General features: G+C 41.5%; 1 protein-coding gene across 2 annotated transcripts in view; it reads left to right on the top strand.

Annotated features, from left to right (window-relative positions):
- Nucleotides 1–22899, top strand: part of WWP1 (WW domain containing E3 ubiquitin protein ligase 1) — an 81594-nt gene that overhangs the window by 14278 nt on the left and 44417 nt on the right. For both annotated transcript variants that reach the window (XM_015421426.1, XM_015421427.1), the window contains exons 2-4: nucleotides 583–673; nucleotides 16408–16549; nucleotides 22103–22227. In XM_015421426.1, the coding sequence (XP_015276912.1) occupies nucleotides 604–673; nucleotides 16408–16549; nucleotides 22103–22227 (337 nt within the window). In that variant the 5' untranslated portion in view covers nucleotides 583–603. The remainder of the gene's footprint in view (nucleotides 1–582; nucleotides 674–16407; nucleotides 16550–22102; nucleotides 22228–22899) is intronic.

The raw sequence follows: 22899 nt of genomic DNA on the forward strand, positions 1-22899 counted from the left end.
TCAATCTAAGTCTAGCGGTAGTTTTGAAAGGTCTCATGCCCTGTATTTCCTGAGATATCAGAGATTATGCCTAGAACCCTTTACATGCAGAGCATATACTCTACCACTTAATCTAAAACTGTGAAGCTTTGTATGGCCCTGTCTAGAGAAACTTGATTTTGCATACTCACTACTTATCTGTAGATATCGTCAACATTGTTTATGGCAATAATAGCTGATAAATGGCTGTGAACAGCTTTTTATTTGGTGGTATTTTGTGGTTGTGGCGGGAGGGCGGGATAAAAATAAATAAATAAATAAATGTTCCAGTAAAATGCTCAGAATGATGAGGATCACGACTAATACATGCCATGTTGTTAATAATTGATAGGTATGACAGGTGATCATGTATATTTTAGATGACATCAATATTTTGAACAGGTTTGCAAGGCTAGCTAAGAACATACAGTTCATATGAAGTACTAGTGATTAGTAGCTGCCTGTTTGTTTAACTGATTATAAATAGCCTATTGTACTGGGTGCTTCTCAGTGAAATTACTGGCATGTGTACATATTCAAATATTTTATTTTTCTAAAAAATAGGCTGAAGTTGCTGCCGCTGACATGGCTACAGCCTCCCCAAGATCTGGAATCAGTAATAACTGTAATGGAAGACTACAAATGCAAGTAACTAGTAAGTAAAAATCTGCACAGAATGCATGTAATGTATGTCCTGCCACTGTTTAGTAAAAAAATTAGAATTCGTTACTTTCCTAGAAAATGTTCTCAGGCATCTAGTGGCTGAACTACATCTCTTAGCTTGCAGAATATCCGTTTCCTGAGCCAAATCTGGCCCTTCAAATGGAAAATAGAAATTATACCTGCACAGTTCAGTTAATTGCCTAGACTTTATATATTTAAATAGCAATACGGGCAAAGAGAGAAAGTTGTGAGATTGTTTGTTCGAGCGTGGTGGTGGTTGAAGTGGCTTGCAGGTAATGCAAGCACCCTAGTGAAGTGTGGACACAGATTTACTTTGAGAACAGGGACAAATTGTTCCTTTTGAAATTACTTAAAGGTATTTCTTTTATTCCTCAGCCAATACAGTTTCTTAAGGTGGCTTAGAAATCACTAGATACTGTATACAATAACACATCCACGCCATATACATTTTTTAAAAAAATCAAGGCTAGTACTTTCAGATTTGCAAGAAAAGTAAAAAGAAAATGCCTGACCAATTTGTTTCTGTGTGTGTTTCTATTGATCTTTTAGCATACTTCAAATTTTCGATAGGGACATTTTGTTTTCACTTAATAATGGTCTTTCAGGGCCTGCAAGTATAATTTTTTTTTTTGCTGCACTGGTATAACTAATATATTGTTTAAAGGTAAAGGTAAAGGTTTCCTTGCTCGAAAGCCAGTCGAATCCGACTCTAGGGTTGTGGTGCTCATCTCCGTTTCAGAGCTGAAGAGCCAGCACTGTCCGAAGACGTTTCCGTGGTCATGTGGCCGGCATGACTAAACCAAGGTGCACGGAACGCTGTGACCTTCCCACCGAAGTGGTACCTATTTATCTACTTGCAATTTCTTGCTTTTGAACTGCTAGGTTGGCAGGAGCTGGAACTAGAGATGGGAGCTCACTCCATCATGCGGCACCCGGGTCCCGAACTGCTGAACTACTGACCTTCCACAGCCTGCAGTTCAGCGTCTTAACCACTTGAGCCACCGCAGCTCCAATATATTGTTTAGCTATTGGCTATAATAGAAATAAAGCATGAATATAAAATAAATCAGAAATAAAGGTTAATGAGTGGAAATAACATATTGTGTAATAAAGCTATTGTACTTAATGGTAAGGGGCTGCGGTGGCTCATAGGTTAAGATGCTGAGCTGCAGACAGGAAGGTCTGTAGTTCAAGACCCTAGGGCTGCATGACGGAGTGAGCGCCTGTCTCTGGCCCCAGCTCCTACCAACCTAGTAGTTCGAAAGTAAGAAACTGCAAGTAGATAAACAGGTACTGCTTCGGTGGGAAGGTAACAGTGTTCTGTGCGCCTTGGCATCTAGTCATGCTGGCCACATGACCACGGAAATGTCTTTGGGCAGCACTGGCTCTTCGGCTTGGAAACGGAGATGAGTACTGCCCCCTAGAGTCGGATCTGACTAGCTTTTGAGCCAAGGGAAACCTTTACCTTTACCTTTTTTTACTTTACGGTAATGATATACAGGGTCAAAATTATCCTCTTTACAACAGACACTGTTTGTAAAAAGGTTTGATGACCTTGAATTGCAGAGGTAGATTGAACAGTTTTTAAAATAATCTGCTATTTTCCATTAAAAAAGTAACACAGCTTGTGAGTCTTCAATAAGATGGTTAAAATGGAGGGCCTTCCCCACTTACACACATATGTTCCTTACATAAGATTGAAGTGAATTTTATCTTCAGCACCATTGCTTACATTTATTAAAACCATGAAGTGTTAAGTCTTGTTTTGGAGGTCAGGACTGCATACATTGGGTTCCCAAGTGGTCTTCCATTTTAGGCACTGACCAGGCCCAGACCTGCTGCTAAGCTTCAGGAGGGTTGATGCTTTATGTACCTTCAAGACTATGCCCAGGGAATTGCAGTTATACAGAGCTTTAGAATGTTCAAATTGCTTCACAGAGTAAAGTTTAAAAAGCTATTTATGATTTAGTATGGGGTGAAGGATTAATCTTGGTCTCAAAGTAGACTGCTGGATTCATTCTGCTATACCTTACTGGAGTACTGTTAATTCCCTAAAAGTAAACCACTGTTGTGTGTATAGGAGAATGAGGTCCCTTTTGCAACAATATTACAATCTTGAAATAGTTCATCGTAAAGTATGGTTCTGGCAGAAGCACCCTACATCCGGGCTGTGTGTGTGCATGCCTCAGATATGCAGCGCTTCTGCATCCGGCTTGGATTAACAGTACAGTGCAATGCAGAGTTAGCCCATTGATTTCTGTGGTCTTAAACTGAAGTGACTCTGCAAAGGATTGCAGTGTAAGTCATGCAAATCTGCTGGGGGGAATACCGCCAAAGATAACTCTACAAGTGTTATAAAGCCTATTGACTTTTCTGAATTGCAGCTAGTGTATTTCAGTGTTTGTAAATTGGTGCTTCACAAATAAATAGTGTATCATGTTTCTGTATTCTTGACTAGTTCAGTCAAGATTGAGGAAGGCAAAGTGATTTAAGCAAGCATTAGAATAAACAGTGTTTGGGTCAAGGCTTTTATGTTAATAGCAATAGTTTCCATATTTTCTAGTGTGGAAATCTGCCAAACACTGTTATCTGCTTCAGTTTGTTGCCTTTTCTTCAAATATATCTTTTCTTTCACCTGCAGGACAATGGAAATAAAATACAGGACGTCTTGTATTTCATTTTGTATAATATACTTCCATAGTTGGTAATTAGTCATGAATTTAGTTTACAATTTTCCAGCAGGGGATCTGTTATGGACAATTAGGAATGTTCCTGTTAAAATTATAATATGAACTAGATGTTGAAAATCCAGGACATCTTTTAAAATTTGGAGAAGAGACATGAAATTATCTAGGCTAACTTTAACCTTTCAAAATCTGCTAATATTTTCATATAAATTTCTGAACTCTCATTTTAGATATGTCTAATTTGTTTGGGATGAATGCATATTTTTTATTCTGTGTGCATTATAATGCAGTAGACCTTCACCATTAGTCAGTTTGCCATTCGTGATTTAATTTATCTGTAGTCCACAGCTTGGCCACATACTGTGGCTAGGCCTGAGCAGAGTCAAAGCGTGGAGCGGGACAGTGGTCACAAGTGTGCTGAGCACAAGTGTGCAGGCTCAGCCCCACCACCACCTCATGATTACTTAGGGCCAAACTTGAAGTTAGGGCAAGGCCGTTTTAAAGTTGAACTTCACCATTCAAAAAATGCTGCAAGGACCCAGTCAGGCCCACAACTTGAGGGGACCAGGTGATCTTGTCACCCCTTCTCCATGACTTTTCAAGTGCTGTTCTGATACTTGAAAAAGCACAGGGGAGATCACTGGACTGCAGGCTTGATAGCATCACAGTAACATCTACTTTGGCTCTTAGACTTCAGTAACTGTAGCTGGATGACTCATGTGTCCTAGTCCAGCCACTGCCATGACCCCTTCCAACCAGCTCAGTGAATCTGACTTAGAGTACTTAGGGGCGGAGCCTGAACAGCTGAGGACAATGGCTAAGGAGGACCAGAGGGACCAGGAATGACCAACACTGTGTCAGCAGCACTAGAAACCACCCTGCCAGTGCCTGAAAGGGAAACCATGCAACCCCTAGGCCTCTGCTCGGCAGGACTTGAACCCAGAATCCACAGGAACAGCAGCAGCAGAAGGCCTGGGTCAAGCTGGCATACAAAAGTGCCAGACTGGCTGTGCACAATCTCCCTGTAGGTCTAGAGCTGAGGATAGTCCTTCCTTGCAGAATTTTGGCCAGTGCACAATGTCACCTCAGGAACCCCAGTACCTGCCAGCCATGCAGCTGGGCCCAGTTACTTCCCAGCTTATTTAAACTGAGCCCTGAGAAGACAGCCCTGCTGGATCAACTGGTCTACCTGTTGGAAGCCTTATGTTACCAGCTCCAGCCCCGGGGCCAACGTCTGGTATCACTTAAGGAAACCTGACTGGGCCTGACTGCAGAGTACAGTCCAGATGACTTGCCTGATGGCTGCATGACGCACCCAGGCCCCAGACAACTTGTCTAGTGCTGATGCTGCAGCCAAGCTAGGTGCCACTTAGCACTTGTCTGCCCTGAGCCCTCGTTCATAGGTGAGAAAGGGGGTGGATGGAGTGTGGCAGGAGAGATGGGTCCTTTGCCCTGTTCTCTCAGTCCACCCCGATTAGTATTCGCAGATTTCACCATTCACAGGGACTGTCTCCCCTATGAATGGTGACAGGCTGCTTTTACTGCTTTTACAGAAGTCATGAAAATGGCTATTTGGATATCTTCTGGATATTTTCAAGATAATAAAGCACAAGTTCATTAGAAATGTGAAGGGATGTTGGGGAGCAGAGGAGAAAAGTTTGGATTTTTTCTGTTCTGCCTGAAACAAAACGAGAGAGAGAGAGAGAGAGAGAGAGAGAGAGAGAGAGAGAGAGAGAGAGAGATTCTTCATACAATATTTTCTCTATTAGAATGAGTGAGGTATCTGAAAAACTTTTGGTAAAAATATTTATTTAGATATTTATGCTGTGCTTTTCTTTTTAATGGGGCTGAAGGTGGCTTAAAACATTGTTTCCTCCATCTCAGTTTTGTTAAACTTTTTATATGTTTTACAGAAAACAACATGTTATAAGAATTTTATATCACTTTTATTCTCACAACGGCAGTTTTATCCATCTCAATTGTATCCTCACAATGGCAACCCTGACTGTTAGACCAAGTGAGAGTTACTGGCAGAAAGTTATCCAGTGAGCTTCCATGAACCTAGGTCTTCCAGAGCCTAGTCCAACGCACTAAATAGTACAAAATATTGTTACACCAAAAATTCTCACAGCAGTATATCTTAGTAGTAATATAGTGGTATAGGATTGTATTTGACTGAACGATTAAATAAGGACATAAGGACATAAGAACATAAGAACATAAGAGACGCCAATGTTGGATCAGGCCAAAGGCCCATCCAGTCCAACACTCTGTGTCACACAGTGGCCAGAAATACCAGTGCCATCAGGAGGTCCAGCAGTGGGGCCAGGACATTAGAAGCCCTCCCACTGTTGACCTCCCCCCCAAGCACCAAGAAGACAGAGCATCACTTGCCCTAGAGCCCCTAGCTATACCTTGTGGCTAATAGCCACTGATGGACCTCTGCTCCATATGCTTATCTAATTCCCTTTTGAAGCCGTCCATGCTTGTAGCACCCACCACTTCCTGTGGCAGTGAATTCCATGTGTTAATCACTCTTTGGGTGAAGAAGTACTTCCTTTTATCCGTTCTAACCCGACCGCTCTGCAGTTTCATGGAGTGCCCACGAGTTCTTGTATTGTGAGAAAGGGAGAAAAGTACCTCTTTCTTTACCTGCTCTTTCCCATGCATAATCTTATAAACCTCGATCATGTCACCCCTCAGTCGTCTTTTCTCCAAGCTAAAGAGCCCTAAGCGCTTTAACCTTTCCTCATAGGGAAAGTGTTCCAACCCTTTTATCATTCGAGTTGCCCTTTTCTGCACTTTTTCCAAAGCTATAATATCCTTTTTAAGGTGTGCTGCCCAGAACTGCACACAGTATTCCAAATGAGGTCTCACCATTGATTTATATAGGGGCATTATTATATTGGCTGATCTGTTTTCAATACCCTTCCTAATAATCCCCAGCATAGCATTGGCCTTCTTTATTGCAGTCACACACTGTCTCGACATTTTCAGTGAGTTATCCACTACAACTCCAAGATCTCTCTCTTGATCAGTCTCTGCCAGTTCAGACCCCATCAATGTGTATTTATATTTAGGATTTTTGGCTCCAATGTGCATCACCTTGCACTTGGCCACATTGAACCCCATTTGCCATGTTGACGCCCACTCGCCCATCCTTGACAGATCCCCTTGGAGTGCCTCACAATCCTCACTGGTTTTCACCACCCTGAACAACTTTGTATCATCCGCAAATTTAGCCACTTCACTGCTTACTCCCATCTCCAAATCATTAATGAACAAGTTAAAAAGCAGTGGACCAAGTACTGATCCCTGCGGTACCCCACTGCTTACCACCCTCCACTGAGAAAATTGCCCACCTACACTCACTCTCTGTTTTCTATGAACTAGCCAGTTTTTGATCCATAAAAGGACTTGTCCTTCTATCCCATGATTTTTGAGCTTACTTAGGAGCCTTTGATGAGGAACTTTATCAAAAGCTTTCTGGAAGTCAAGGTAAATAATATCTATTGGATCCCCCTTGTCCACATGTTTGTTCACCCCCTCAAAGAACACTAACAGGTTAGTGAGACAAGATCTTCCCTTACAGAAACCGTGCTGAGTCTGCCTCAATAGGTTTTGTTCATCTATGTGCCTACTAATTCTTTCCTTAATAATGGTTTCCACCAATTTACCCGGTATCGACGTCAGACTGACTGGCCTGTAATTTCCCGGATCTCCTCTGGAACCCTTTTTAAAGATGGGAGTGACATTAGCTACCTTCCAATCCTCAGGAATGGAGGCAGATTTTAAGGAAAGATTACATATCTTTGTCAGGAGATCTACAAGTTCACATTTGAGTTCTTTCAGAACTCTCGGATGTATGCCATCTGGGCCTGGTGATTTTTCAGTTTTTAAGTTGTCTATCAGTTTTAGGACCTCCTCTCTCATCACCTCAATCTGACTCAGGTCTTCCAACACCCCTCCTGAAATCAGTGGTTCTGGAGTGGGCAAGCACTTCTCATCTTCCACAGTGAAGACGGAGGCAAAAAATGCATTTAGCTTCTCAGCCATTTCCCTATCATCCTTCAATACTCCTTTTACCCCTTGGTCGTCCAAGGGCCCCACTGCCTCCCTGGCTGGTTTCCTGTTTCTAATGTATTTGAAGAAAGTTTTATTGTTGGTTTTTACGTTTTTTGCTATATGCTCCTCATATTCCCTTTTTGCCTGCCTGACCTCAGACTTGCATTTTATTTGCCATAGCCTGTGTTCCGTTTTATCAGCCTCACTGTGACTAGCTTTCCACTGCTTAAAGGAATTCTTTTTACTTTTTACAGCCTCCATTACTCTGTTTGTTAACCATGCAGGCTTTTTCCTATACCTGTTTGTGCCTTTCCTAACCTGCGGAATATATATTTTTTGAGCTTCTAGGATCGTAGTTTTAAATAGATCCCAAGCTTCCCCAATTGTTTTGACCCTTTCTACTTTTCCTTTCAGTTTCCTCCCCACGTGTCCCCTCATATCAGAGAAATTACCCCTTTTAAAGTTAAAAATGGTTGTGTGAGTCTTTTTGGCCAATTCTCTATTTGTACAAATGATGAACTCAACAACATTATGATCACTGTTTCCAAGCGGTGCAATCACTTTTACATCTCTCACCAGGTCTTGAGTGTTACTTAGGACCAAATCAAGGATCGCCTCTCCCCTGGTAGGTTCCGTGACCATCTGCTCCATAGCACAGTCATTTAGAGTGTCTAGAAACTCAATCTCTTTTTCCCGACTAGAACACATATTGACCCAATCAATGTGTGGGTAGTTAAAATCACCTATTATTACACAGTGTTTTTGTCTAGTTGCTATCTTTAAGGCATTCATCATTTTATAATCCTCCTCTATCTTTTGATCTGGTGGGCGATAACAAACTCCCAGTGTTAAGTTTCCTTTTGGCCCCCCTATTTCAACCCATAGAACTTCCAGAAGCGAATCCAATTCACTTAGCCTCTCAATCTTTCTAGACTTTATACCCTCTCTGACATACAGAGCTACCCCACCTCCAACCCTTCCCCCCCTATCCTTCCGATATAATATATAACCGGGAATCACTGTGTCCCACTGATTTTCCTCATCCCACCAAGTTTCAGAAATACCCACAATGTCTATTTTTCCCTCCGACACCAAGCACTCCAACTCCCCGATTTTACCTCGGACACTTCTAGCATTTGTATAGAAACAGCTGTAATTTCCCTTACAAGTTAAGCCTGCATCCTTCCTCTTGCTATCTCGAGTCGTTGTCCGGCAGTCCATGTCACCAGCCATGGCCTCTGTGGACAATTTCAATCCACCTCCCTGTAGAAAAGCAACCGGTACCCCCTCACCTCTCTCAGATGAGCCAACCCGAACCAGAGACTTTTCATCTCCTGTCGGCTTTCCCCCAATATTCAGTTTAAAAGCTGCTCTGCCACCTTTTTGATTTTAAGTGCCAGCAGCCTGGTTCCTTCTCGGGACAAGTGGAGACCGTCTCGCCTGTACAGCTCCCTCTTGTTCCAAAAAGTATCCCAGTGCCTAACAAACCTGAACCCTTCCCCCCTACACCATCGTCTCATCCACGCATTGAGACTCCTGATCTCTGCCTGTCTCTCCGGCCCTGCGCGTGGAACAGGTAGCACTTCTGAGAAGGCTACCTTGGAGGTCCTGGACCTAAGTTTCCTGCCCAGCATCCTAAATTTCTCCTCCAGGACCTCACGACTGCATTTCCCCACATCGTTGGTGCCGACATGCACCACGACCACTGGCTCCTCCCCAGCACTATCTACCAGCCTATCTAAAACACGCGTAATGTCCGCTACCTTTGCACCAGGCAGGCTAGTCACCATACGGTCAGTACGCGGGTTCGCCACCCAGCTGTCTACCTGCCTAAGGATCGAATCACCAACTACCAAGAGCCCCCCTCCCACCCTGCCCAGGGATGGTTCCTTGGTGCAAAAGGAGAGCCGCTCACCAGGAACATATCAGGACTCGATGTTGGGAATCATTTACATAACACAGTATATTTTCAGGTACGAGTGCACAGTCTGGGAGTCCGCCAAACCTGTTATTCCTGCAACGCAGTGACAGGTCCTTTTTAGAAAGCAGTCTTGGACTCATTGCTGATTATTCCATCTTCTGTGTCATGTTAAGTCGAAAAATGTTTGAGAATCAGGACAAAATAAGGAACAAATGAACTCAAAAGAGTTGAGAAACTTGATTTAGATCATGCAAACGCCATTTTCTAGAAAATGTTACTCAAGATAAGTATCTTTCAGGTACTGATTTTGTTAGTGTTATATTACTTTCGGAAATATTATTTACTGGACTTCAATGGGGTATAAAATCTATTAAAGGATGCTAATTTGTACAGTTACTCTAATTCTTGTAGATTATTATAATAAAGTAGCATTGGACTTCCCAAAGAATAAAGTGTAAAGTTACCTATACTTGATAAAGAAAATGTATAGCATATAACCAGGTCTCCCCCCCCCCCCCCCCCCCCCTTAAAAATTATTTCCCCCCACCTTCCGGAGTTTCTGGAAATTATATATCTGGGTATCCAGGTGGATCCTATCCTGATATCATACTGGTGAGGAGTGGCCTTATTATAGAGAGCACCTAGTCTTATTCACCCATTTTTTCCAAAGGAGAGATTATCTCTGAAGAAAGTGCCATAGCCATTCAGAGTTTGCCCCCAGGTCTTAATTTGAGATTGAACAGCTCTCTGTTTTTTGTTCCAAGAAGTGATGTGAATTTCTCAGTTATGATAACTTCAGTGCATGGCATATCGTTAGATTCACTGGTCCATAAATTCAAAAATGCCATGTTCAAAATGTTTCTGGAGGACATAATACCTGTATCCTGATTTACATACCAGTATTGGTATTTCATAGGATTGTGTTGGGCAATGAAGCAAAATCTTGAGGACCAGAAGGCCTTATAGCAGTATATTACAATTCACTAGTATTTAAAGAAACAAAAGAAAAGAACTACTTGTTCACTTGGAAACTTGGGTCCACTTAGCAGCCTTGCTGGCTATGGCAGATGCATATATCCATGTACTTTTCAGTGGCAGCCCTGATTCTATGCAGTGGACTGCCAGATGCTGTGAAAGAAGCTCCTTTATTGGGACTTTTTGTAGGAGCTGCCCAACTTTCTTTTTGGTGGGAGATTTCTCTGTTCTATTTGTTTTTATTGCCAACTAGATTTTTTTTACTTATTGGATTAACTGTTTCTGTTTTTATCTTTTGATCATAGACTATTTCAGTCTTATGCATGTAGTTAGGATATTTCTATGCTGCCTCTTCAGAGTCCTGCTTGAGGTAACTTACAGTTCAAATAACCTCTGAATTCTGGGATGGGGCACTCCCTGAAGGAAAGGGAGAGTCTCAGGTCCCCTGCATTGCTTCTGAGTGTTCTCAGGGCTGCTTCGTGCCATTCCTGCCAGTTCCAGTGCCTTCCAAAGGCATGCTGCTCTTTGTCCTCTCCTAATTCCCTGCCCCTCAAAGTTGAGAGCAGGCTCATGGACATTCTTCTTGGTCATACCAACCCCTCAGCTCTCTAATAGGGCTGCACATTATGCACAAGACCCATAATTATTTATTTATTTATTAATTTTTTTTCTCGACTGCCCTCCCTTGGGGGACTGTGCTCAGGGTAGTGTACAGAATAAAAACAACATTCATACAATAAATCATACATTCATACATCGTCAGAAACAATAAAAATACCTCATTGGAGGCTGCTGCTGGTAGTGTCCCTCTGGCCACCACTGCTCTGAAGAAGCCACTACTCACCTGGGAGTAAGTTGTCATCCTGGGACAGTTGGATTTTATGTCAAGTGCCACGATTCTAGGACTGCTGACACTTCGTGTATTTCTGCTCATATCATGGCTTTATATGCACTGCAGAATTCATATTCTTAATGCCGAATAACTCTTGATTGTTTCCTACCAAAAGGTCTTTTTTACAGGCTGGTAAGAAAGCAGTCATCTTGCAAATTTGTTTTCTTTTGGGAATGGATGGGAATGAGAGTCATGAAATAATATCAGAGCTCTCTTACCACTCCAAGTTTAAGATGCTTAAGCTGATGATAAAACTTTTGTATGCTAAAATGTATTCAGTTTACCTTCAGTAATCCTGAGGGTTCATATGGGAAGGAAAAACCTATCCCCCCATAGTCCCATTTCTTTCCCTTGTCAACCATTAAAAAATCCCATCCCTTTCTCCCTTCTTGCTCTGCCATTGTATGTGTTCCATTCACTGTTCCCAATCTCAGATCACGTTTCACCGCTTCCTCAACCAACCATTAACTTATTTATTTATTTATTGCTTTATTGCACAGGGTTTTCCCCAATGAATGCATATGTGCAGATGTTGTATGTTACTCTTGGGAAGTGTTTAATTGTTCATTTACATGCATACACTCACAAAATACTGTTCCATTTTTTTTTCTTTTGCAAAACAGGATTTTCTATGAACCTGGGATTTCTCCAGGTTTCCAGATACATCTCCCATCACTCTTGGTGGCCCCACTGTGTGGATTTATTTATCCGTATAGTGGGGCCATCTTGAGAATTAGATACATGATTGAGTTTTTAAATTTTATCTAAAATTATGTAAATCATGTCTTTAATAATTATCTCAATAGTCATAGTTTGTCATTATTTGAATGAACCTATGAAATCATTGACTATGCTAAAGCCTTTGACAGTGTGGATCACAACAAACTATGGCAGGTCCTTAAAGAGATGGGAGTACCAGACCACCTCACATGTCTCTTGAGAAACCTGTATAAGGGTCAAGAAGTGACAGTTAGAACCGGATAAGGAACAACTGATTGGTTTAGCATAGGAAAAGGAGTACGACAAGGATGTATATTGTCACCTTGCTTATTTAATATATATGCAGAGTACATCATGTGAAATGCTGGCCTGGATGAATCATAAGCGGGCATTAAGATTGCTGGGGAAAATACAGACGATACCACTCTAATGGCAGAAAGTGAAGAGGACCTAAAGAGCTTCTTGCTCAGGGTAAAAGAGGAGAGTGCAAAAGTGGGCTTGAAGCTCAACATCAAAAAAACTAAGATCATATATGGCTATTTTTGGTGAAAGCTGTGATATTGTAGAGCAGAATGAATTAAGTGTTGTGATTTGATTGGCGAAGTCTCAGGAATATACAGTTTTGTTATAAAATTATAATGGATTATTAATGACTGAAAAAAAGAGGTAATTGTGATTAAAATAATAAGATCTGATGACAAGTAATGATTATAGTTGGTTAGCAATAGGATAGAGAAAATATGCAATGTATGGAGGTATAACCAGATTGTTAAATCAATGTGATGTATTGAGAGAAAAATTGCTGTTTGTGTGTATGTGTGTTTGTCCTTTATGCATAAAAACTCAATAAAGATATTATTTTAAAAAAACAACAACCAAGATCATGGCATCTGGCCCCATCACTCCTTGGCAAATAGAAGGGGAAGTCGGGGAAGTAGTGACAGACTTCACGTTCCTGGGATCCCAGATCACCGTAGACTGTGACAGCAGCCATGAAATTAAAAGACGCCTGCTCCTTGGGAGGAAAGCGATGGCGAACCTAAACAGCATGATAAAAAGTAGAGACATCACCCTGCCAACAAAAGTCCGCATGGTCAAAGCAATGGTATTCCCAGTAGTCATGTATGGCTGTGAGAGTTGGACTATAAGGAAGGCCGAGCGCCGAGGAATAGATGCTTTTGAACTATGGTGCTGGAGGAGACTCTTGAGAGTCCCTTGGACTGCAAGGAGATCAAATCAGTCAATCCTAAAAGAAATCAACCCTGACTGTTCCCTGGAAGGTCAGAAAATGAAAATGAAGCTCAAATACTTTGGCCACCAAATGAGAAGGGAGCACTCACTGGAGAAGACCCTGATGCTGGGAAAGATTGAAGGTCAAAGAAGACGGGGACGGCAAAGGATGAGATGGTTGGACAGTGTCATTGATGCAACGAGCATGAAATTGAGCCAACTTCAGAGGACGGCGGAACACAGGAGGGCCTGGCGGGAGATGATCCATGGGGTCGCGAAGGACTCGACTGTGCGATTGAACAACAACAACAAATGAAATCTTCATGTTTGCATGCTCCTTCAACCCTTTCTCTCCTTGCTAAAAATTAAATGGTTCTACAGAAAACCATAAATTTGTTGCTTGCTCAGAATAACAAATCATGGTTTGATCTCTATCTCTGAAATCAGGATTCATCTTTGGTTTGGAATCCTGGTTTTGAAGCAGATACCAGACTACCAGATACCAGATTCAGAGGAAACAACAAACTATGGCTTGCAAATGAAGGGATGTTAAATTATGAATATGTTGCTACAATGCAGTTTTCCCTTGGGGCTTTGATTTTCAGCATGGTCCTTTTAAATTGATATTGTTTAATACGTCAATCACTAAAGAGATAATTTTATTTATGGTCTTCTGTGTCTAGAAGAGTAAAATGTAAATGTTTGCCCTACTAGGATAAGTCAGTGTATAAAAATACCTTAGCAGTCAGCTAGAGCAGTAATTATGCATAACCTTTGAGAGTTTTTTCAGCTTCTTTCTTAAGCAGAAGTTACATTTAAAAAATAGGGCTGCTACCCCCCTCCCTTACTTCTTTGGTTGGATCTAAAATGAGGAAACCTGTTGCTTAAATACAGATCTCACAGCTTGCTGATGTTGCAGTTCTTCAATGAGAATGAAGACAGTAGATACAAGTACGAAGAACTAAAACTATGATATAGTCCAGAATTGTCAGACATGAGAAGCGCTTCTCTGGTTTAACTCTCTTGTTAAGTACTCATTGGGTTCATTTCATTTCTGTCCAATGTAAGAGATGTGACATGGTTGGGAGTTCCTTACAATTCAGTTGCGATAAGTGAAAACCAATATCTTCTTCACGAAGGGGAGTATATGGGAATTCTGGGGAAGGTAATGGGCTGAATAGATAAACTGCTGTCTGGCACTTGTAAAGGCATTCTGGTCACATTTCTAGTTTTCTAGTGGTTTCTTGTTCAGAATTGATGTAAACATTTGTAGCTGCGTTGCTATAGTAACATTTTTATAAAACATTCCATGCTGGATAGCTGTTAGTGGGGGGAGGACCACCTTTGGTGAGAGGAGAACATAGCCAGTAAACTGCAGGTGAAAATTATATGCTGTTGACATTGCTGTTAAAGCAGAGGGAGAAGGTTTCTATTCACTCAGTCAGTACTCATTCTCTTCCAGCTTCTTTAAGTGGTTCATTCTGACCTATATGAAGAACAAAATATAAAGTGTGTTGTTGGCTTCCACATCCAGAAATACAACATTTGAGGAATTTATTAGGCAACAGTCTTTACGAGCAACTTTTCTGTTGCTACAGCTGTGTGTGTGTATAATATATGTATGTATACATGCAGGGTCATTTCGTAGAAAAAGAGCTACGGGAACTCATTAGCATAACTCATTAGCATATGCCACACCCCCGACATCAGGGGCCCGGCGGTGGACCTGCAAGGCCAGCGGGAGTGCGAGGAAGCCCTGCCAAGGCCCTCCCTGGCCCCAGGCAGGCAGGGGTGGGGAGAGGCGGGGAGGAAGCAACTTACCCTCCCTCTTCTCCTGCCTCCTCCTGGCTGAATGAGGGCTGGAAGCGGGGTGGCCGGAAGCAGGGGGCGGGGCTTCGTCATGTGCCCCGCCCCCTGCACCTCACCCGGGGGAACTGCATTCCCCCGCGTTCCCCCCCGAAATGACCTCTGTATACATGTATGTTCTGGTTTAAACCAACAGAAGCCAAACACCTGAACCTGTCTTAGCTGTTTTCCCCTCTTTTCACATTATTTTTGCATGTAGAAAACAACCAAAACTGCTGGACATTTCACTGTTGGAGTCATGTCTGATGCATCTGAAAAACTAAGTGATAAACTGAAAATTATATTTTTAAAAAAGCAGTAAGGGTGAAAAAAAGATTTTTTTTCTTGTTGCACAGCATCAGATATTTTCATTGACCAGTTACTTTGTGATGAGGTGTCAGATTACCGGACTTTCATTAATAAGTATTAGTTATGGTTTTTAAGAGAAATATGACTTTAATATTTGTGTGGGCATATGTCACAAAATACTAAGTGATACTCTGCTAAAAATATGATGCAGTGTCCTTCTAAAAAAAAACTGGAAAAAGGGGGGGGACTCAACCCAGGATATGACTACGAACCAAAAAGGGCTAAGCTAAACCATATATATAAAAGTACAAATATTTATTAAGGTGTACACATGTTAAAACTTTCCTGATTAAAAATTACTTTGTCTAAGATCAGACTATAAAAGCTTATCCACTATACATACATATGATGGGTAAGTACTTTACAACTGAAGACCAAACGCGTTTCGGCCCCTAAGGTAACTTTATCTTTGATAGAATCATTTTTTATTCAATAATAATTTCTTTTATACATTTGGATGAAATAATGAAGTTTCTTCTCCTTCTCCCCCCCCCTCTATTTTTCTTTGAACAATTTCAGGAAACAACATCCGGTTTAATTATATGTGTACTAAAACTCTGTAACAGGTCTTTGAATGTGTGTCTAGAATATATAGATAATAGTGACCACTGAGGAAGGCCCTTAGGGGCCAAAACGCATTTGGTCTTCAGTTGTATGTATAGTGGTATGTATAGTGGATAAGTTTTTATAGTCTGATCTTAGACAAAGTAATTTTTAATCAGGAAAGTTTTAACATGTGTACACCTTAATAAATATTTGTACTTTTATATATATGGTTTAGCTTAGCCCTTTTTGGTTCGCAGTGTCCTTCTAACCTTCTCCTTTGTATGTACTGTGGCTCTGCTTGAATTGAACTGAAAAGCTAGATTCTTTTCAGCAGAGGCTGAAAAAGCAAACCTTGTTATACTTCCATTCGTTATTGTTAAATGTCTTGGTTACTTGACTCTGTTGTTTTCCAATAGAACTTGTTTCCCAGTAGTTAAAAGAAATGTTTTTGTTAGTTTCTAGTGCCAAACTGAAAAGAAAAAAGAACTGGTTTGGTGGAACTGCCATCTACACAGAACTAGTAGCAGATAGTGAAGCTAAGAAAACATCTAAATCTAATAGTTCGTCAAATCCAAAATGGGATGAACAGTTGACTGTGTAAGTAATTTTTTAAAATTTAAGTTCAAATCCTCCTTTTTTCATAAAGAGTTTGCAAAGGAATAATTGTCCAGTGAGAACCATTATGCAGCAAGTATAGCATTAGTAAATGAACCTCACCTGTTCCTCACTACACAGGTACACTCAAGTGATCTGAAATTCTTCATACCAGTGAACATGTTATATCATATCTGAGCAAAAAGGAACTTGGTTTTAGCAGTACTTGTTTTGCCTGTGTCATGTCCCACCATCCAATAACTGTTTATATAACTCTGTAGTCACTGAATTATGCAGATGCCTTTTCCCCTCACTTCCCCCCACATACAACACCAGGTGGTTCACAGTAGTTGCTTAATGACTTGAGAGTGAACAGTAAGTTCGTTATGAAATGTGGGGTGGCGGAAGATTCTGGTATTCCTTGTTGATATATGCAAACTCAGGATGAGACAGTTGATTCAGGATCCTGTTTCCTGTTCCTGAAGTTTGTTAGCCAAAAAGGCTATTCCCTGACATTGGCAGCACATACACTAAAATTGGAACGATACAGAGAAGATTAGCATGGCCCCTGTGGAAGGATGACTTGCAAGTTGATATAGGATGGTAGCCACGAAATGGCAATCTGTGTCTGATTTGGTTTTGCATGAACAAAAAATATGTCTTCCGTCCCTCTTATGCATGTTTGTAATTATTTTATGTCTAGGAATTCCCTGATCATATATTCATTTATGTATTGATTTTAATTTTAATTTTAGAAGTTTTTATAATTTGCTTTAAATTACTTGAATGTGAATATGTGGACTTACATAGTTTCATAATATAACATGGTAACTGCAGAACTGCAAGGGCTTGACAGCTTTTTTAAGCTTTAATTTTCTTTTTAAAAAAGTAGTAAGGTGGTAGAACACTACCCATTTTCTGTATAAGAAATAACATTGCTTCCAGTAATGTCCAAAGAGTAAAATACATTTTGATGACTGACAGATACTTACATTTGTGTTAACAATTATTAAATTAAATACATTGAAGCATATGTCTAAAATACACTTTCCTCTTTCATTTTTGTAAGATGTCATGATGATTTTTAAATTAAAAATCTCATCAATACAATAGCAAGAAAAAGTCTGAAAAAGTCAACTGTGTAAATTCAATAACAATATAAAATGAGAGTCATAACATTAGTCACCGTTTTCAATTTATTATTAGTTGCATGTTCAAAATGGACTTAGCATGGTGTCTAGGAGATGATAGTGGTACAGGTGAATCTCCCTGAAGAAGGGTGCTCCAAAACTGAAGCACTACCCCAGCTATTTTCTTTAACTTCTCAAGTGTAGTGCACCTGAAAGAGTTTCAGAAGAAAATCTTAACTCAAGAGCAGGATCATATAGCTGAAAGACGTCCTTCAGATGTCCTGTTCCTAGACCTAAGCTTTTTGGGTAAAAGTGAACACCTTGATTAGCACTAAAAAACAAACTCGAAGCTACTGAAGATAAGTTCCAGTTAGCAACTGGCTGCCATATTTTGAAACAGTTGTTATTTCCAAGTGCTTCAAGAACAGCCCTACATATCGCAGATTGTGGTAATCAAGCTCCACATTATCTTTTCCCAGAAGGGGATTAAGCTATTGCAAAAGATGTCACTTGAATATCCATATGCAAAGTTGGATCTGAAATTATCCCCAAGCTACGAATTTGATCTTTAAGGTGGAATGCAATCTCACCTGATATTCAAGGTGGAATACACAAGTTAAATACTACTTTCATGATCTGATGAACTACATTCACATTACTTCTCTCTTATCTAGAATGAACCTGAGTTTATTACCTCTCCTCAAGTTCATTACTGACTCCAGGTATCTATGTAGGATTTCCACAGCCACACCTAGATTAGATCAATAGAACACACCCAACTAGACAGGACTCACAACTTTTCGTCTCGTATGCTTCGGCACGTCTGGGTACTTGCATCACTGCCCAGCGCCTGTCAAAGTGGATTGTAGGTCTAATCCATCTATGTTACCTACTCACCAAACAGCCATTACCTGGCCCTATCAGCACTCATTCTACCAGGGCTGTCGCAACTTCCACTGCCTTCCTCCAGGGAGTGTCACTAACGGACATTTGCAAAGCCGCTACCTGGGCCACGCCTAACACCTTCATGAGGCATTACACCCTAGATGTCCGTAACAACACCAGTAACAACATGGGACGTCACATTCTGTCTTCGGCTACGCAGTAATAGACCTGCCAGCACCCTCCTCCAGGTAGGCGACTGCTTGCTAATCTCCCATGGGTGTGAAACACAGAGACCACGTCGAAGATAAGCAGGTTGCTTACCAGTAACTGGTGATCTTCGAGTGGTCATCTGTGCATTCACACCACCCGCCCTCCTTCCCCGCTGCTGTCAGCTTCTACATTTTTAATAGGGGTTGATTTGTGGTGGTTTGAAGGAACTGGTGGGCTGTCCAGGTGGGGTTCCTGCGCATGCCTGAGGGACTGGGCGCAAAAATCCGTTAAAAGAGCTTGCTTCAGCACCGATTGATCCAGTGCGTGCGCACTGAATCCCATGGGTGTGAATGCACAGATGACCACTCGAAGATCACCAGTTACTGGTAAGCAACCTGCTTTTCCCAGGACTACCTTTAGGAAGGTATGAGTGGAACAACCGGAGCTCAGTGCTCCAGCTCCAAATCTAGCAAGGCAGTTTAGAAGGATACCATGGTGTAAAATGGCTGAAAGGTCCAGAAGAACCAAAAGGATAACACTTCCTGTCAGCCTCAAAATTATTCTGGAAGCCAGGTTTGAAATAGATCTATATACAGAGTATGCAACATGTGATGGTGGTGGTGACATTCTCTAGGCATCCATAATCTGTACCCTCTAACACCTCTTAGCTGAGCTGAGGTTCTCTGTTTGTCACTCGTACTGCAGCGTTCTAGCTGGCTACAGTGGAAGTGCCAGATATCTTGTGGAAGAAGCCTTCATCCTACGAGTCATCCGGGGTTCCCACTGTAGTAAGATGGAGTGTTGTGATTGCTGTGGCACCACAGCACTTCAGTTGGGAGGGGGTGATTTCTTCTAGGACATCTACATGTAAAAGCCTGGATCTCTTGTAAGAGAATCCCTTCTTCCACAAAACATCTGGGCAGGACAGGGTACTGTCATGGCTATGGCAATCTCAGTGTGATTCTTTCATTGGGAAGACGTTTAAAACCCTAAAGAGCAATAATTAAATCCAACTAGAAACTTGACATATTAGTACATTAATACACCATTGAAACCAAGTCAGGAACAGGCCACCTAAACAGTATCACTTCACATTCCTGGCTGAATTGCATGAGAGAAGAGGAGACCATTTGATAAGAAAGGGGTCACCATAGATCTTAAAGCTGATTTGGACTCTTAGGAGAGGAGATGGTCCTCCAGGTTTGAGGGGGTTAAAAGTCAAAATCAACATGTTCAGTCAGGTCTGACTCGTCTTCACCGTAGTAAAGCTTTCCCTGGGCTTGTGCGTCAGAGCAGGAGTGGTCTCCCAGCCAGTCGCCACTCACTGAGGTCCCAAACCGACGCTCTTGCATGTACCTCACTCCGGGGGTTGCACAGGGATGAAGGGGGAAAAGAACCCCTTCGTACACCCCTCCAAAATCCTGGGAAACGGTAGGGGACGGAGGAGCTCCTCCACACACCTCCGTTCTCGTCGCGTCATAACTGGAACCTTTCAACCCATTTTAGCCCTTTATTACAATCTTTATCTTCTTCTCCTAGTGGTCCATATTATTAAGGCATGTCTAACCGGCCTTAAAAACAGTTACAGTTCTTTCCTTTTAGGGCCTAATTTTCTTCTAGAGAGTCTGTCCATAATCACCGGGCAAATTTTCTTCTTTATGTAGATTGGGTATAAATCCCTTGGTTTTACTTCGCTTTCAATCTGCAACCGGTCCCAAAACGTCATTTATAGTTTATTGAGGATTCTCCTTTCTTCATAACGCTTGTCTTTGGAATCATGTAGTAGATTATTGATTGTTGGCTCTGTTCTTTATCCTTTTTTATACCAGTAGGGGTCGCCATAACAGTTCACTTTTTGGTAAAGTCTGTGGTATTCAGGTCACCTGACCTGATCAACCTCTCACTTCCTGAAGGAGGTTTAAATTCGATCTCAGTCTTTCCAATCGCCATTTTTGGGAATGTTTACTTTTTTTTTTTTTTTTGCAAAAGTCCCGAATGTTTGCCATTTGCTTGGGCACTTCTTGTAGGCTCTTTAATACAGTCCATATTGCTTATAGCTCCGTCCCCCCCTGAGGATGCTCGGAATTCGCTTTGTTGTTTGGGGGGAGAGTTCCCCCCCACTTAGTAGGGGAGGACTGCAAGTGGGGTTTCGGCGAGCTAATGGCGGCTGTGTCTCCTGGGGGCTCCCAGGGATGCGGCCTGCAAACCAGCAGTTAGAGAGGGGATGCGAATGTGCGCACTCCTCGGGGATCCTTGTGATGGGTCCCTAGTCATGGGGCACTGAGGGTCGCCTCTCCCCTGGCACGCTGCCAGTGGATTGAGCCGTTCCTTTGCCTCGACGGTCTCTCCGCTGTGTCCCTGCAAGGACTAAGTTACGCACACCTCATCAAACGAGTGGAGGTTGGGTGGTAAATAAGCATACCTGTTGGCGAGGTCTACTTGATCTACATATGAAGAGCGAGTAAAGTTGAATAATAAGGATTTTCAAGGGATGGTGCTGTTGTCATTGGTGGTTTCGCAGCACCCCCCCCCCATTTTTTAAAGGCTTTAAAATATTGATATATTGCTGGAACATAGTAACAATAGGCTTAGCAGGTTCTCTGAACCCCCAGATTTCATTTTTTTAAAAAAGAAGTAAGCCTGTAGCCCTTTCCCTTGTGAAGATATGAAACTACTGGGTTAGCTTTTCCATTGGAGGGGAAGCGAGGAGAGGGTCTTATTTGACCACCATAAAGGCTATGCTGGGTGTCACGGGATCTGCAAGGAACAAAGGCATATTTGATGGGGGCAGGGATAAGAAGGGGAGTTAGGTGATTCTGACTGGAAAAGGTGGCTGGACCCAACCCATTGATTTAAATAGATAATTAAAGGAGAGCAATTACTTGAGCCCCTGAACATCTTATACATATGCTATCTGTTGGCCCCCAACCAATACATCAGATCTCTGAACCATATCGTCATTTATTTGTTTAGACATTGTCAGAAGTTTCTCTCATTGGACCCCAATACATATATTTATTTCTGGCTACATCTATGACAAGTTACACACCTTCACTGATGTGCAGATGTTCTATGTTTGCTCCATCCTGTTTAAAGAAGCACCAGATAATGGTGTATGGTTTCTGTTCAGAAGATCAGCAAATGCTAATGCATATTAAGATTGCCTGGTACTGTAGATTAGGATCCCAATATTTTCTTGCTACATCAAAGATAGAGCATAGGCCTAGCTATTTTATTTTGCATATCAAGTATGTATGATAAAAAGATGAACTGTAGTGTGTTGCATATTTCTAATTATGAAAAGGGAACTAAACTTATTTGTTGTCTACAGGAATGTTACTCCACAAACCACTTTGGAATTTAGAGTGTGGAGCCATCATACTTTAAAAGCTGATGCTTTATTAGGAAAAGCCACTGTAGATCTTAAACAAGCTTTGGAAATACATAATAGAAGATGTAAGTTATGCATTTACTTGGATTTTGTTAGTTAACCCACATTTTATAAGGAATGTTACCTTAATATGTATTTGGTTGATGTGTTTAACTTGCCCCAGTTGTAATTTGCTCATTCCTCATAAGGTAGCTTTCCTCTTTGTACTAGCACAGTATCTCAAAGTAACTTTATTCTGGTGACATTGTGCTTTTTCATGTTGAAAATGCTACAGTGTATACACAAATCTGGAAAAGTTCTGATTTCATCATAACAAAATGTTAAGTCTTTCTGAATATGTTAAGAGACTACTTGCTATATTTTCCTCTTAGATATTTTTATTTTTGGTTTTAGTTGAGGGTATTCTAACTATTATTGTAAGCTGCCTTGAACCACAAGGTATAAAAGTATTAAGAACATAGGAGCCAGCAATATTGGTTCTCCCATTGACTCATTCCCGATGAGCAGAGACACTAGCAAAGACTTTTTCACTCCCCCTCCACACACAAATAACAGCAGAGGTTTTTGCAGGTATCCTCCTTATATATAAAAGCCGAATGGTGGTGGCACCTCTCTAGAACATTCCACACGCTCCGGAATTGGTTGGCGCCCTGGTGTATCACTGAGAATCTGTCCCTAGCCACTGGCTGCATTGCTTGAGTCTTGCCTCCAACATTCTAAACAGTTTGCTGTTCCTC

Source organism: Gekko japonicus, unplaced genomic scaffold (assembly GCF_001447785.1).
Source record: "Gekko japonicus isolate JY-2015 unplaced genomic scaffold, Gekko_japonicus_V1.1 scaffold766, whole genome shotgun sequence".
NCBI lineage: Eukaryota > Metazoa > Chordata > Lepidosauria > Squamata > Gekkonidae > Gekko > Gekko japonicus.